Genomic DNA, 18471 nt, shown 5'->3' with positions numbered 1-18471 from the left:
ACAATATATCCTTGTTACAATGTCCTGCACCTACCATTAAAGTTTGTACCATGAATTCGGGACCACCCTGTATATCGCAATTTATGATGTTACGTTACAGCTTAAATTTCAGCAAATAAAACGAGCAGAAAGTTCATTCATATTCTTCCTTGTCACTGAAATTTGGCTTTTATTTCCGAATAAATCGCTACTTGCATTGTCTACTTGTCCACAGTGTTGGTGATGTCGTTGCTGTCATGTGTAGAACGTTTCCCTAATGAAGCTAATGTGAAGCCCGCTCACGCACAGCCACCTGTTCCCGCAGGGAAGCCAGACCCGCCCCGCGACTGCCGCGTGTCCTCGCGCTCCACGACGTCCCTGCAGGTGTCCTGCACGCGGGGCTCGGACGGCGGGCTGCCGCCGCAGCACTTCACGCTGGAGCTGCTGGCCGGCCGTGGCGGCCGCCTGGTGGCCAACGTCACAAGCCGCGCCTCCCCGGAGTTCACCGTCGCTGGACTCGAACCCGGCACCACCTACCACCTCCGCGTCTACTCCAGCAACGGCAAGGGCCGCAGCGACGCCGCGGCTGAGCTCAACGTCACCACCCTCCGGGCCTCGCAGCAACACCGGAGGATCGATGCTGGTGAGGACGCCAATCAAACCCCCAGGAGAATATTCCTACACACCAATTTTCATTAATATGTTACTCTTAGTCGTCTTATAGAGGTGGAACAACATCGTTATTTTTAGTTTCTGAGAGAGTAATATTTTAGCTGCATTGGTGATAATTGAGTTAGATTTAGCTGCCAAGTTGCTGAGACATCCGACAATAATAGTTCGCCTCCTGCCTCTGTGTCACTCCCCTAACCCTCGTTATACCAAGGACGAGTAGTACTTGATGGCCACCTTTTGCGAATATTGAAACGGGGTTCTGTTTTATATTTTAAAGTTTCGAAAAAATATTTGTTGCTTTTAATGAATTCTTCTACTAGATTCCAAAAACGTTTTAAATTTTTTAGTTAACCTAAACCGAAAAATATAACTTTTTCCACTGAATGTCATATTCAATATTTTCTTGTTCAGAACCTTACTTACATGTCAATATGTCATTAAACAGTATGTTTCGAGTTAAAGTTAACCATAAACGAAACGAGCATTTAAAAATTTTTTCAGTAGTCAAAGTACGGTTGGTAGTATACATTATTGAATGTGCTTTGACATTACTAAGAGTATGCTAAACAATATTTTCAGGTTCTGGACCCTACTTACGGATCATTACATCTATATAATCTATGTTATTAATGTAAGTTAACAATTGTTAACAATATTTTGCATTTCTTTTGGTGAGAATAAAATATCCTCAACCGCCGTCCCCCCGCGTGCGTTACAGAAAATGCGTTGCTATTGCTAGGATTAATTAACTGCAGACAAGTGACAGAAGACATTGTAATGGAGGTCAATACAGATTAATCATATAATGAAGGCTTCCACAATCGGATGTTTCAGCTGCCGACAATTGTTCCGGGTTGTATGGCCGTGGTCCATGGAACTCTTCTACTCCTGACGTTTCGTCCAAAGATACGTTGGACACCTTCGGAGGTGCTCGTGGCTCCTAGTTGTGCTGAGTCTTGCTGACCGAAGAGTCGGACGTCGAAGAGCGGCCTAAATACCGTGGAAAGTGGGCGTGGTCTCAATTTCACCTAAAAGCATAGATCCTTCACAAGGTTTATCTCTGCTGTCACGTGAAATCCAGACCACGCCCACTTTCCACGGTGTTTAGGCCGTTCTTCGACGTCCGACTCTTCGGTCGGCAAGACTCAGCACAACCAGGAGCAAGGAGCACCTCCGAAGATGTCCAACGTAGCTTTGGACGAAACGTCAGGGATAGAAGGGTTCCTTGGACCGTGGCCATACAACCCGGAATAATTCTCGACAGCTCAATACAGTTTAACTCCATGCGGTTGGCACTGAACACACTGTCATGAATTTGTCTTAAACACCTCCAGTTATCCACTTCGCCGCCGTAAAATCACCATCTTGAGGGTACCTTACTGTGGACAACGTAGTGTGAACGACAGAAGGCTCTCTATCATAAGTTCGTCAAAAGCAGAAGTGCTATTCTCAGGAAGATGTGGTCGATACGGTATGAATGATAATTATTAGTCATTATTTTCAGAGCTACCATGAGTTCTTTGCTCCCAGATAAACACAACCAGCTGTATCTACAACTGTAGTTCACAAAGTTTGGATGACAGTAACAAATAATGGTTGTTTTTGGTAACAGACTTGGATAGATAGGCAACAGTTCATTTTTAACGTCAACGACATGTGAGCAATCATTTTAACGATACAAATAAGAACAAACCACCTTTCCACATGAAAGCACCCGTGATACCCGAAAACTCGGCGCAGATTTCCGGTGGCGCAGAAACATCGTACAAAGTTGCCTAGCTGTGAATCACGGTCCATAGCCTTCGTAAGGCGCCAGCCCATATTCTTTCGGTCTCTCTAGACGAATGATAGAGGATTCTTCTGGCAGATCAAGAACACAACGCACAGCTTCGGACATTGAGGTTCTAAAAGGCAGTTGTAATAAACATTTACTCCATAAGTACACGATTAGTATTCGATGATCGCCCCAGTTATCTAAAGGTGCGTTTCTAGATTATCAGAAAGCTTCCAGTAGTAACTTCATTCGTCACTCACTTACAAACGTTGACCTTCTGAATTCTGCGAGAAAGGCTAATCGTGAAGCACAGCCTGTTACTTTTAACGTTTTCTGTTGGAGCTTTAGTATATGTGTGACACACACACGCTGACCTATCGGACCTGCAAGAGGCACTCAGTCTCCTTTGAATGTTCTCTATTTCCTGCATTGAGGTCGTTCAGCAAGAGCCCCAGATTGACCAAGAAGTCAGAATTCAGTCGAAAGAGGGTTTTATAAGCGACTTCCTCGTGCGTGACATACAAACGCTTATAATTATTTCGATAAATCTCAGACTATCATTTCTGTTCAAATGGCTCTGAGCACTATGGTACTTAACGTCTAATGTCATCAGTTCAAATGGTTCAAATGGCTCTGAGCACTATGGGACTCAACTGCTGTGGTCATAAGTCCCCTAGAACTTAGAACTACTTAAACCTAACTAACCTAAGGACAGCACACAACACCCAGCCATCACGAGGCAGAGAAAATCCCTGACCCCGCCGGGAATCGAACCCGGGCGTGGGAAGCGAGAACGCTACCGCACGACCACGAGATGCGGGCAATGTCATCAGTCCCCTAGAACTTAGAACTAGTTAAACCAAACTAACCTAAGGACATCACACACATCCATGCACGAGGCAGGATTCGAACCTGCGACCGTAGCGGTCGCGCGGTTCCAGACTGAAGCGCCTAGAACCGCTCGACCACACCGGCCGGCTATATCATTTCTGTTACTCAGTATTGTTTTATGCGGTCATTCCACATCGAGTAGTTTGCGACAGAGACTTCTAGATACTTGTCGACATCTTGAGCCTAGCGACTGATTATCACTAGTGTAGTTCAAAGATATCATTTCTTTTTTTCTGTTTAAGCACATTACGTTGCATTTACGTATGCGGACGTCAACTGTCAATCTTTCAACCAAGCACTGATTATACGTGTATTTCATCATAATTTTCGAACGGAACTGTCTCAACGTATGTGACTGTGTGTTTACCATAACGTAGATGAAGAGGTCGTCTAAATATACATTGTTAAATTTTAATAAACATTTTTGGAACAGTAATCACAGCAACTGAGAAGAGTGCTCCACCTACCATTTTCGAAGGTTGCCATGGGTCTCTGATGGTCATGTAATATGACCGAAACCGGTCACCCATGTTCTTGAAGCACACGTGGTGTGATCAAGACTGAATTTTTGAAAGAAAATTTTTTATATATTGTTAAGTATTACTGTCCTACTACAGCTCTTTGTGATATGCCGACCTCTTTGATTCCGGACTATGTTGCTGGTCAACAACGACGTACTGAATGAATAAAGGGAATCTTACCGTAGGGTGCAGATCTTATCCAAATGATACCACTTTCGCAGCTCGTATGTCACATGCCTTAGATGTAAAGGTTTCGTGTTGGCCACTGCGATGATTGTGTGTGCGTGGTGTTGGATCGTGTTTATGTTGTTCTTGATAATGGCAGAAGGAAGAGGATGAAACACGGTGCCTAACCATTACCTACTCCTCGATTAACTCCAAAGAGGACTCCGAACTTAACGCTATCAGCAGACGGAGGGGTCAGCCTCACATGCCCTCTTCCACAATATACCGATAAGTTCTGAGCAATATAACTCTGGACGTTAGCGCGAAGCCATAGTACACGGCAGACACATGGCATCAGCCTCCTAGAATTTTGAGCGAACAGTTTCACTTTTGGGAATGGCTTTACTGTGAACAATGCCGCTCGTTTGAAAAGGTGGTCAGTACTGTCGTGATCCTGGGGTTTATGAAGGAAACTCATTTTAAGGCGTTATAAAACCACTGAACAGCATTATATTGACTGTTGTAATTAGCTATCGGCACCAGAGACCCCAGTATCGACGGGCTGGAAAGAACTTTTGTCTTGATCATAACTGTAGTGAAATCTGCAGCAGTTTCCAACAAACACAAGGTCGAAACTTCCTGGCAGATTAAAACTGTGTGCCGCACCGAGATTCGAACTCGGGATCTTTGCCTTTCGCGGGCAATTGCTCTACCAACTGAGCTCCCCAAGCACGACTCACGCCCCAACATCACAGCTTTACTTCTGCCAGTACCTCGTCTCCTACCACAAGTTCGGTGTGCAATATTTCTCACAGCAATCGGGAAGAGATCTTCTGTTTCCCCAAGGTGGAAAAATTGTTTTGTTAATTGTGCAACATGTTGTGATTTCGGACCCAGCATGAACAAAATGCTGTAATCCATAATTTCTCAGATATTAATCCTTGACACACTCACAGATTTTATGCCAAAATCTGTCACACCTTCCAGATATCGTCTGTCACTGAACTTTCCTAATTTTCAGTGACATACATTCTCACAGGACTAAGGAAACTGCCTGGCATCGGCCTGATTGCCACTCTTTAGCCTTTTAAAAACGCAATTTACAGACAGACATACACTGTCATTAGATGATGAAAGAGTGAAGATGAAATTGTTGTCATTATCATATTGTGATACGTATCTCTGTAAACCACTGGTACCAAGCATGTCTAATATCAGTACCCCTGAGAGTAATAAGATATTAGCTATCGCCCCCCAAACCCCAACATAATTAACGTTATTGCCTAACTAAACTTCAGACGAAAAATAATTTCCTTTGTATGTTTCTAATTTTTAAATAGCGACAGATAAATGACATTTAGTTGTTGTATGTGTTTTATTAAACCACCAGCTAATTATACAATTGATACAGGTCTTTTCCAACATTTTTCAATGATGAAGCAATTCTCTGTGAACCACAAGTGCTACCGACAACTCCTCAGAAAAGAAAACTACCTATCTACGTTAATGGTAGCATTAGTCAACAAAACAGACGTCGTCTGCACAACACCTCTCCCTAGGATCACCCACACACTGCACACAAAGCGAAAATCAGCCAAGTCAAAATGTGTGCGCTACACTTATTGTTTGTAAATCACTCGACTATTACACCCTTCACTTCTGAAATGGCAGCAGTTTACAAGTCCTTTGTGTAAGACTACTGCCACTAATAACAATGATATTGATATGTAGGGCCTATAGCATTTCAGTAACCATTAGATAATTACTGTTTCCTTTTGCTATCAATAATAAAGCAAGTTCTAGTTTATTGTGGGAACTACCTACATTTCGGAGAAAGCATTTTCACGCGATATTTAAGCATATGTGATATTTATGTCTCCATTTTGCTGTCATACTTGCTTCATACCAAGCATGCGTGCTGTGTGTGACCTATGAAAGGAAGACGATTATGTATTTTTTTCACAAACTGTAACCACCACCACATTGTGTCACGCATTAATGCAAGTATTTGAACCGAAATGTACCTATTGGTAACACATGTAAACAGTATTACATTCTTACAACATAGTAATAAAAGTTATTATCTTTTAAAAATTAGTTAATTCAGTGAGAATCTCAAGTAGACCCTTTCACTGCCGGCCGCGGTGGTCGTGCGGTTCTGGCGCTGCAGTCCGGAACAGCGGGACTGCTACGGTCGCAGGTACGAATCCTGCCTCGGGCATAGGTGTGTGTGATGTCCTTAGGTTAGTTAGGTTTAAGTAGTTCTAAGTTCTAGGGGACTTATGACCTAAGATGTTGAGTCCCATAGTGCTCAGAGCCATTTGAACCATTTGAACCCTTTTACTTTTACCCCTCAGAAAATTACATTTTACTCCTCAGGAGTATTAACTCATATTGGGAACGACTGCTGTAATCGATGGGAATGACTGTGATAAAGGATCCTGGTATCTGCAGGTTTCGGATTTGGGAGAATATAGGATTGAGGGAATATTATATTGGTGCATAAGTTCGTGGCGTTTACTCGTAAGATATATTTATTTATTTATTTAACCTGGTAAGATTAGGGCCATCAGGCCCTCTCTTACATCTAACCAGGCATTCTACTTATTTTACATTCATATGTTTTAGTAGGCATGTTAAACTACATCTAGTACAAAATGTGAAATAAACACAGAGGCACACCTGGAAAAATACATACATATAGAGTTTGTATTCGTAGATCATAAGTACTGTTATGATTAGACATTATTGAAGAGACAGATTTTAGATAGGAGTGCTAGCAGCAGGGAGCATGAAGGAGACTGATGGTGAAGGGAGGAGAAGAATAGAGAGACATGATGAAACATAATTAAGGAAAGATAAAGGAAAATAAGATTGCGTGGCTAATAGAGATAGTTGAAGAGGAAGGCATCTCAGGAGCAAGATAGGAGACGCTAGCTTTGCTATTTGACCGATGAGAGGACTGGCCTTGTACATAAATTTTGTGGAGAACGTTATGAGGATGATAGTAGGAAATGCTTCAGCTTCTTCTTAAAAGCAGCAGGAGATTTAATTTTGCGCAAGGTAAGGGGCAGTTTGTTCCAGAGGCGGACAGCGGCAACTGAGAAGGAGTTTGCAAAAGTTTTTGTTTTGTGAGTGGGCACAGTTAGGATACCAAATGAGAGTGACCTCGTGTTTCGATTATGGTGGCATGACAGGTTTTTAATCTCTGAAGCAAGGTACTGGGGTGCTTTCGCGACGAGGAGTCGGTGCAGTAGACATAGAGTGTGGTAGTCACGCAATTTGTCCGGCCGCAGCCACCCTAGCTAGGAGTATGAAGCACTAACATGATCATATCGGCGAATGTTGCAGGCGTAACGCACACAGGCATTCATGGTTAGTTCTAGCCGTCTTTTGCTTTCAATACTCATGCCTTGTTGAATTACATAACAATAGTGGAGGTTCGGTAGAACGAGTGCTTGCAAGAGCTGGCGTTTCAAGTCCTGTGGAAATATGTTCCGAAACTTTTTGAGAGCATTGAGACAAGCAGACGATTTTCGGCACACTGCGACTGTATTCTCTGCCCAGTTGAGATGCTCATCCAAAGCTACACCCAAGTTCTTAACTGTTTCCTGATATGGTATTGGAGTACCGTCGAGCAGAATAGGAGGGAGCCGTTCGCGGAAATCTGAACTTATTTATTTCTGATGGGCTATTAAGATTACTTGCGTCTTTTTTGCATTTAGTTTAAGCCCCAGGTTTTTCGCCCATGTCACTACTGAAGACAGATCATCATTCATCTGAGCGATTGCAGTGTTTTCATCTTCAGGTCTGGCGCTTAGGTAGAGCTGGAGGTCGTCGGCATAGAAATGATATAAGGTACAGGCATAATAGAAACCTCAAACATCAAACAATATATTCTCCGTCACTATTTACAAACGTCTGACAACGCTGGAATAACTTGTCGATTCCGTGACTGCAGAAATCACGAGGTTTTTATGCGAAGAATCCGTCGAATAATGTTCGGATAGAATTTTCATCCGGAAAGGAAGTACCTTGAAGGTTTTTCGATAGACAGCGGAAAAGGTGAAAATTTGAAGGCGGAAGATCAGGAGAATAAGTTGGGTGCGGAATGACTTCCCAATCCAACTCCTGTGTAGTGTTTCTATCAGTCTAGCAGTATGCGGGCGGGCATTACCGTGGAGTAGCATCACTTGTCGCAGTCTTCCTGGTCATTGTTCTTGGACTGCGTCTGTAAGACGTCTCAGTTGTTCACAGTAAATGTCGGGAGTGATGGTTACAGCCCGGGGAAGCCGTCGCTGTTCCACCAGACACAAAACATTATCCTACGTGGATGCACGCAGGTCTTTGAACGGGGCGTGCTGCTTTGTTTGGGCTCAAAAATTAGTTTCTTTTCCTCATGTTAGCACAATGACAACTTTTATTGTCACCTTTGTCGATGTAGGAAAGGGATGGTAAATGTTGTTCATGAGCCAATTGACGACGAGCAAGCAGAGGTGTATATATAGCCACCCGCAGATTTTTATAATTATAGTTTATAAGAGGACCCTACGAACTTGCCCTCAGCGATTTCATTCATGTTGACAGGGTGTGTCGAGCATGCCTATGACTTCAACTCATGTAAAGAGAAAGGCGCAACTTCCAGTCGTTTTCGAGAAAGTCTGGTTTTAAAGGCATGCTTGTAGATTCGTTTGTGTGCCCACTCACAGGCGAGGGGTCCATAGCCGAGTGATTGCATGGTACCTAGGAGTAAGTGGGAAGCAGTGATCGGTGATATGTGTCTGGTTGTAGGTGCGACAAATGCTGGCCCTAATTACCCGTATGACTCCTCATCAAATACCTGCTCACCTGCTCCTCTTTCAGGACTCCGGGAACTTCCAGCAAGCGAAGACGAACTCCGTATACTGGATTTGTGTACACGCAGTTTACTATTTGTTTGCTGACAGCGAGAGAAATATTCTTCATTTTAGGCGCTTCCTTGGTGGATGGACGCCATCTTGCAATTAGCCGCAATCCCAAATACAGACAAGTTTCCTCCGATTTCCTTTATAACGTCTTTCTTAACCCATCCCCGGAATTGGAGTGTTACTGCGGTTATGAGTTGATCCACGCCTTCTCCAAGTTTAGAGCCGGTTATTCTCTGATCATTGGAACGTTCTTCGGAAAAGTACGCGTCGGTAGCCTAACCGAGTCTGGCGACTTGCCGCTCCCTAGTACCCGCCCCACCGGTTTCCTGGTATTCTCGGGGGCAGTCACGAGAACAACAATAAAAATAGAAGAAAAAACGGAAATAAATAAATAAATCATTGCTGTTCTATTATTTGCATAGTATTTATCCTGGAAAATAGTACAACAAAATACTTTTTAAGGGCATTGGAAATAAAAGCGGATACGTGACATTTTGAATCTTTCATTGACGTTATTGTACCTGCATTTTTAGCAAATGGCGCACTACACGAGTGAGGATGATACTGATCGTAGAAACACGGTAAACAAATATTATTGTTGCATACAGTAAGTGTAATGAACGCCGCATTTTTGCACGAGCATGGTTTTTTTAATGTTTAAACTGCAAAACAAACTTGGTTTATGCTTATAAACGGTTCTCGTTAAAACACAGAATCGCGGCGTACCACGAGTATCTGATCATATGACAGAATGTTGGTGCAGACAGCTGATATTTTACGATTGATTGAATTTTTATGCAGTCTTCTCTTGAAGATATCTCTCTATTGTTAGGTGATGTACCAGTAATTGTATAATCGCTTCAAAAAATTATTCACCTGCCTGTATAAATAAACATCGCAGGGCTGCACCAACGGAACACATTTTGGAGGAATTTCTTTAATACGGCCACTGTTTACGAACATGCCAGTAGATGAAACTATCCATATACTTAAGGAGCATGTCCTCAGAAGAATTTGGTCATCCGTTCTTTTGAAATCCGTGCGCAGCGCCTAAGTGATGCTCGAAACTAATACCTTAGGTAAAAAGCTACACACAACGTTTCTAGCCAATGGTTACAACCATAAGTCGATCCACACAGCCCTGTCGACGAACACAAGCAAGAAATATATGGAAGAAATAGAAAAACTGCAGCCAAAAGTGCGGTTACCTTATGTGAAAAATGTTACTGACCGAATACGCAAACACCTTCGCCGGGTTGGGGTGTAGCCTGTCATCTATAGTGGTCGCAGGATCCAGGACGTGCTCGGCTCCAGTAAGGACAAGGTGGATGCATTACACACTGCAGGCGTGTACAAGGTGGAATGCAAATGTAGAGAGGCATACATCGGCGAGACCGGCAGGCGAACAGCAACGCGTATTCGGGAACACGAGCGCTGTATTCCTCTAGGGCAACACAACAAATCTGCAGTGGCAGAACATCAGCAAGATGCGGAAAAGAAATAAAATTCAGTGAAGCCTCAGTGTTGGCCAAGCAGCCGGTTTTAACGAAACGCAAAATCAGAGAGGCCATCGAAATACTTAAACACTTCAATAACATGATTAGGGAGGACGGACTGCCGGCCGAAGTGGCCGTGCGGTTAAAGGCGCTGCAGTCTGGAACCGCAAGACCGCTACGGTCGCAGGTTTGAATCCTGCCTCGGGCATGGATGTTTGTGATGTCCTTAGGTTAGTTAGGTTTAACTAGTTCTAAGTTCTAGGGGACTAATGACCTCAGCGGTTGAGTCCCATAGTGCTCAGAGCCATTTGAACCATTTTTTGAGGATGGACTCGGGCTTGCCCCACCTTGGCTGCCAGCAATCAGAGACCAACAGACCGCGCTGTCAACACGAGGCACTATCACTACCGGCGATTAACTGCCGCCGCGCGGCCGACGTCCAGCATTTGGTAAACAGCAGCCAACTTCTCATTCGACGGTGACCCCCAGTCATGGCACGTAACACAAGGGCCAATAGACAACAGAGGTCACGTTCTCCCTCCACTGCAATAACCTATTAAAATAAAGTTATCTCTCCTTCTTCCACAAGTGACCAATGAAACGAACTATCTTTTTAAAATTATGACGTAATGGCATGTGCATTGAACAGTAACAATGAAATATAAGGGTCACTGCATAGCCTGAACGCACCAGTAGACCCAAAAGGAGGCCGTTGCAACTGTGGCCGAAACGTTGGTTTTTTTACCAGTAGCAGTAGTTTTATACATTATGACGCAGTACCACTTCCAGAAAACATTTGTGTCAATTGTTTTAGGTTGTTTATATGTTGTTCCACCTTCTTTAATATGTACAACCCGTCTTTCCAAACCTTTCATGTTTTTGAGGCGTGAAGCTACTCATCTACGGAAAGGGGCCAAACTTCATGTTTGGAAACGGTACTCCCTTTCTCCCTCCACCAACTAAAAGTTGTTTGCACCTACTCACATGTTTCTGAAGGGCCAAAACCAACTGCAGGATTTTAAGGAGAATGGTTTCATACGGTGAACGGTACCGTACCTGTACCTATATCGTGAAAATGGGCTCATGGTGTGTTGAAACGTATCTGCACGAATACGGTTATAAAGGTAAACTACTTCCGAAGTGCTAGAGAAAAACACGAATTTTCAAGGTGAAGATAATGTTAACAATAAACGTTTCCTTAGATACTGATAATTTGCACAGACATAGTAAACCTGTTATTAGAATTACATGGAAAAAGAAACAGTAGCGGGAGTGAGATATGATCCATACTTGGTCGGCTATGGACTCCTTGGCTGACAGCGACGACACATTAATACGGAGATCAAAAAACGTTTTGCATCACCACGGTTCCCAGAACTCCTGAACATAGATGTTGACTGTGGATATTCTATCACAGACACAATCCCTTTGACTGTTCAGCGATGTCACCAAACCCGCCAAAAGATATAAACAAACCGTGCATGAGCAGCGCCTATTACGCGGAGGGGGTCCGATAGCCGCTCAGTTCCAGTCATTCCACCAGGAAGGAGGTACATGGCTCTTTTTGTCAGCGGTTCAACCACGCGTAGACGGTCAATACCATGGTTCGATCGCGTCGGCATTGTTGCTTTATGCCAGAAAGGGCTGTCAACAAGGGAAGTGACCAGGCGTCTCGAAGTGAACCAGAGCGATGTTGTTCGGACATGGAGGAGATACAGAGGGATAGGAACTGTCGATGACATGCCTCGCTCAGGCCGCCCAAGGGCTACTACTGCAGTGGATGACCACTACCTACGGATTATGGCTCGGAGGAACCCTGACAGCAACGCCACCATGTTGAATAATGCTTTTCGTGCAGCCTCAGGACGTCGTGTTACGATCGAAACTGTGTGCAGTAGTCTGCAAGATGCGCAACTTCACTCCCGACTTCCAAGGAGAGGTCCATCTTTGCAACTACGCAGCGCGATACAGATGGAGCCGAAAACATGCCGAACGGACCGCTCAGGAGTGGCATCACGTTCTCTTTACCGATTAATGTCACGCATAACTTTAACCAGACAATCGTCGGAGACGTGTTTGGAGCAGCCCGGTCAGGCTGAACGGCTTAGTCACACTGTCCAGCAAGTGCAGCAAGGTGCAGGTTTCCTGGGATGGCATTACGTGGGGCCGACGTACGCCGCTAGTGGTCATGGGAGGCGCCGTAACGACTGTAAGATACGTGAATGACATCCTCCGATCGATAGCGCAACCATATCGGCAGCATATTGGTGAGACATTCGTCTTCATGGACGACAATTCGCGCCCCCATCATGCACATCTTGTGAATGACTTCCTTCAGGATAACGAAGTCGCTAGACTAGAATGGCCACTATGTTCTCCAGACATGAACCCTACTAAACATATCTGGAATAGATTGAAAAGGGCTGTTTATGGACGAAGTGACCCGCCAACCACTATAGGGATCTACGCCGAATCGCCGTTGAGAAGAGGGACAATCTGCACCAACAGTGCATTGATGAACTTTTGGATAGTATGCCACGACGAATACAGGTATGCATCAGTGTAAGAGGACTTGCTACTTGGTATTAGAGGTAGCGGTGTCTACGGCAAACTTGCCACCACCTCTGAAGGTCTCGCTTTATGGTGATACAACATGCAATGTGTGGTTTTCATAAGAAATATGAAGGGCGCAAATGATGTTTATGTTGAACTCTATTCCAATTTTCTGTACAGGTTCCGGAACTTTCAGAACCAAGGAATGCCAAACTTTTTTTGATGTGTCTAAAACTTTCAAACTGGATTTCATCGAAAACGGTTGAGAGGTGCGCATTGCTATTTACATATGTTAAAGCCCTAGCCAAGATCCGCACTTCCTGCCAACAAGAATCAAAAGTACGTACGGTTCCCTTGTTAGAGCATGCGGTACCCAAACATCCCACTTTTGAACCTTCACCATTGCATGCAAACGTCTCACGATGGTGGAATAGTCACATTTCATCACATTTGCCAGTTCTCGAGCAGACTGGCGTCGATCATTGTCGACTGATACGCTTAAACGATATGCAACAAACACTGAATATCTTCCTAATCGTGGAAAGTCGCTAGTATCAAAACGATCCTCCTTAAAATGAGAAAATCATTTTCTTGTCGCACTTCGCCAAATGGCATTATTCCCATACACGGCGCAAATATTTCTGCGCGCCCCCGCTGCTGTCACCTCCATACTGAAGCAGAAGTTGTGTCGCAAGTATTCCGATTACTGCACTTGGCACTCCATATTCTAGTGTTCACAGTTCCATTCACTATTTCCAAATGACTATATGTAAACTCAAATGGCATCAGTGATCTGCAAGGGAACAATGATAATCGATAAATAATCCCATAGGAACCGGAATATCAACATTAGAAATAAAAACGCTACGAACTGAAGCACCGACCTAATACAATGATTTGCGATTTCGAATCGGAGAGGATCAATCAAATAATTTCGTACTGCGTAAGGATCTGATAAATGAGACATAGGTGTTTCCAGGTAAAACTCAAACGTAGAACGGATTACATGTAATAAGGTTGGTAGATTTCAGGGATCATTTCGCTATCTCGGCAGGGGAGGATGTTAAAAGTACGTTACTTGATTGTGGAATGTTTGGACAGGGTCAAATAAGATAATATGCTGCATAGGTGCTGTAGCATGGCACCTTTTTACATGAGGAGTGACACAATGTAGTGTTCGAATTGAAGTTTGTAAGAGCTGCGACAGAGTAGAAGGTCCTCCCTATAATACATACTATCTGTGGATCTGTGGAAACATACGAAACACCAATACAAGCCATTTTCTTCTCACTAATACCGTTCCGTAAGTTTACAGCATTATCACATTTATCGCCGTCGTCGTTATTTCGATCGGTAAGATATCTTGATGGTGATGCCCCCGCCATTGCTGTAGTCATGAGTCTCCACACTGCAGTTGATGCGCTATACCAAACAAAGCTGCTTTATTTTAGTATGCTCGACGCCATACTTCCGTAGCTCTCCATTCACATGAACATACGTAAAGTTTTAATGCACGTTGCCATTTAGATACTGGTCCAGTTACCGAACGTTATCTTAGACTCACCTTGTATTTATACTTGACAGTACCAGCTGACTGAGTAGACGTTCAGATCTGCAGCCAACCTTCTACAGTCGGCAAAACATTTTCTGCTCGCATAAGGAGGACATGACCATTATTAGGTACAAAAATGATGACGCGTTTAATGTTCATGCTGCTCCTGTGGCAAACCTGTAAGGGAGGAAGATTAGGGCTTAAATTCCCATCGAGAACTAGGTAATCTGAGAAAACTTGATGATTGTCATGATTTATGCCTTGTGCGTCGTATATTGTTAATTTTCAACAGTGTGATTTTGTAATAATGTAAAGAACTAACAGCTAAAAGTAGGTTATAAAAACCCAAAAGTTTCAAATTCAATGCCACTGCTTGCTCATTGGATGTGTGTGACAGCGTGGTCACCCACATAATTGAAATCACTTTATTTGGAACAACGTTTCATTGCATTTACCAAAGAGAAGAATATTTTTGGTGCATTCCCTTGTATTTGTAGAAGGGTAATAAGTAATACTGTCCTCGTTAAGCGTTGTGAGACGGTCCGAAATCGACGTCTTGGCGTAGGAAGCCATCTTATGGAGAATTTGAAATCCGATCTCCAAGTTACTACAGACGTCCCTTCGTCAGACATCAGAAACTTAAGAAAGGATTTTTCGTGTAGGATAAAAGTACAAATTTCAAGAAAACTCGTATAGAAAACTTATATACCACTGAAAGCTATGCTCTTTCAATTTCACATTACCCAAAAGAAGCTGCAGGTTAAATTTCACAGTTAAGCTACTGGTACAGGACCAAAAACACTTCTGACTTCGTATTCAGAATCTAGAACTCATCCTATTTTGCATCTTCGTTTGCATGTTAGGTGATAATGTTACTATGAGTTCTTCGCGCTAGCTGATTGGCATATCTCTTTAATTCGAATCAGCCAGCTAGACTGTGAAAAGAGGAATTTCACCGAGACCACACAGTTTTTCCCACCCTCGACAGACAGTCTGGGTAAAGCATAATCCCGTCTGATTTCCGGAAGGGCTGAACAAAACTGTAACAAAAGTATCTAATAAATTTGCTATTGAAATGCTGAATGCAAGTTGAAGTACTGTTAAGATTATCAATTCATACTTTCATGCAAATGCCGAGAAAATGGAGTGTAAAATACGGCCATGGAACACATGCATCAGACACAGGGCGCAGCCCGACAGCAGTGATTGCGGATTCAAATTTATGTACTCCTCCTTGTTACAAAGTGGAACCGTTCTTCCAGAAGGAAATCCTGAAGTTGGTAAATTACGTGGCTCACAGATTCCTGATTTTCTTCACAGCTTACTGTCCAGCTTCTCTTTTGAGAGCTCTCCTTTTCTGCCTCTACATAGTGAATAAATTTCTACGTTTAGTTGATTCTATTACTCAAGAAATAATTGATACTGGACAAGACTCTACACGTATATACAGTCCACCCTTAATATAATTCATAACCTACGCATTTACAAAATATTCTTGTACGTTTTTTGTTGTAGGAGTATCTGATGATTGAATATAGCAAAAAAGTAAAAGTCAAAACTTCACACCGAGCGCGGACCTCTCCTTTCCCAATATCTTAGTTTTGACGATATCACTCTGCTCGAGAGAATGAGGCGTATACAGGATGTAATGACAGTGACTGAAAGTAACGAAAAAGTCGTAATAACGTACAAGAATACGTAAGACGACATTTTGGCAATATCTTCTACTTTTGCGAGAGTTACAACCATTTCAAAAATATGTTTCCAATTGTTGGGAGTGATTTAGGGATTCATTCATAGTATTGAAAATATTATAATCATCCTGAGAGTGGAGATGCATTCTCATAACTACAGGGTGTTTCAAAAATGACCGGTATATTTGAAACGGCAATAAAAACTAAACGAGCAGCGATAGAAATACACCGTTTGTTGAAATATGCTTGGGACAACAGTACATTTTCAGGCGGACAAACTTTCGAAATTACAGTAGTTACAATTTTCAACAACAGATGGCGCTGCAAGTGAGGTGAAAGATATAGAAGACAACGCAGTCTGTGGGTGCGCCATTCTGTACGTCGTCTTTCTGCTGTAAGCGTGTGCTGTTCACAACGTGCAAGTGTGCTGTGGACAACATGGTTTATTCCTTAGAACAGAGGATTTTTCTGGTGTTGGAATTCCACCGCCTAGAACACAGTGTTGTTGCAACAAGACGAAGTTTTCAACGGAGGTTTAATGTAACCAAAGGACCGAAAAGCGATACAATAAAGGATCTGTTTGAAAAATTTCAACGGACTGGGAACGTGACGGATGAACGTGCTGGAAAGGTAGGGCGACCGCGTACGGCAACCACAGAGGGAAACGCGCAGCTAGTGCAGCAGGTGATCCAACAGCGGCCTCGGGTTTCCGTTCGCCGTGTTGCAGCTGCGGTCCAAATGACGCCAACGTCCACGTATCGTCTCATGCGCCAGAGTTTACACCTCTATCCATACAAAATTCAAACGCGGCAACCCCTCAGCGCCGCTACCATTGCTGCACGAGAGACATTCGCTAACGATATAGTGCACAGGATTGATGACGGCGATATGCATGTGGGCAGCATTTGGTTTACTGACGAAGCTTATTTTTACCTGGACGGCTTCGTCAATAAACAGAATTGGCGCATATGGGGAACCGAAAAGCCCCATGTTGCAGTCCCATCGTCCCTGCATCCTCAAAAAGTACTGGTCTGGGCCGCCATGTCTTCCAAAGGAATCATTGGCCCATTTTTCAGATCCGAAACGATTACTGCATCACGCTATCTGGACATTCTTCGTGAATTTGTGGCGGTACAAACTGCCTTAGACGACACTGCGAACACCTCGTGGTTTATGCAAGATGATGCCCGGCCACATCGCACGGCCGACGTCTTTAATTTCCTGAATGAATATTTCGATGATCGTGTGATTGCTTTGGGCTATCCGAAACATAAGGGAGGCGGCGTGGATTGGCCTCCCTATTCGCCAGACATGAACCCCTGTGACTTCTTTCTGTGGGACACTTGAAAGACCAGGTGTACCGCCAGAATCCAGAAACAATTGAACAGCTGAAGCAGTACATCTCATCTGCATGTGAAGCCATTCCGCCAGACACGTTGTCAAAGGTTTCGGGTAATTTCCTTCAGAGACTACGCCATATTATTGCTACGCATGGTGGATATGTGGAAAATATCGTACTATAGAGTTTCCCAGACCGCAGCGCCATCTGTTGTTGACAATTGCAACTACTGTAATTTCGAAAGTTTGTCTGCCTGAAAATGTACTGTTGTCCCAAGCATATTGCAACAAACGGTGTATTTCTATCGCTGCTCGTTTAGTTTTTATTACCGTTTCAAATATACCGGTCATTTTTGAAACACCCTGTATGTAGATTTTTACATAACGCACCGAGAAGACAATCTGTGTTGTTTCGTACTGTGGGCATCTGCCTTTTAAAGTAAATACCTTTCTCTGCTGGTGAAAGTTACAGGTAGAGGTGTTGTTCTGTTCGTATCGCACAGATAGGTTCACTATAAGATTCCCGTTGGCCTTTATTCCAACTCATGTAGTAAAGTATATTCTTTATTTAAAGCACAGTGTTAATAATACGACGTGTAGTAGTTTACTATATTTTCAGTACATGCGATGAGTGCTGATGTGACATTTCCGATATATTACATACATCATATTTCATGTACTGATTCTAACGATCCTGTGGAAATACTCTTTTGGAAAGTCAAACATTAAAGTTTTATTTAAATGCAAAATAGTGGCACTCCTTGTAATATTAGTATTATTCTAACGTAGTGTGTTAGGCTTACGAATTCAAGTGAAAATATTCTTCAATCAAATTGTAGGAATTGCGAAATGGAAAATTACCAACTGTATTTTTGAGAACTCAAATGCAACCCGTATAATAGTTCTAATATACCAGTTTTGAGCGGATC

At 43.2% G+C, this 18471-nt stretch overlaps 1 protein-coding gene across 1 annotated transcript in view; it reads left to right on the top strand.

Annotated features, from left to right (window-relative positions):
* The window catches only part of LOC126245375 (neural cell adhesion molecule 2-like), a 624777-nt gene that overhangs the window by 450631 nt on the left and 155675 nt on the right, over nt 1-18471 (top strand). The window contains exon 7 of the mRNA XM_049948313.1: nt 305-622. Coding sequence (XP_049804270.1) covers nt 305-622 — 318 coding nt within the window. The remainder of the gene's footprint in view (nt 1-304; nt 623-18471) is intronic.

Source organism: Schistocerca nitens, chromosome 1, assembly GCF_023898315.1.
Source record: "Schistocerca nitens isolate TAMUIC-IGC-003100 chromosome 1, iqSchNite1.1, whole genome shotgun sequence".
Taxonomy (NCBI): domain Eukaryota; kingdom Metazoa; phylum Arthropoda; class Insecta; order Orthoptera; family Acrididae; genus Schistocerca; species Schistocerca nitens.
Note: the sequence above shows the minus strand (reverse complement) of the source record. Positions and strands in the feature narration are given on the sequence as shown.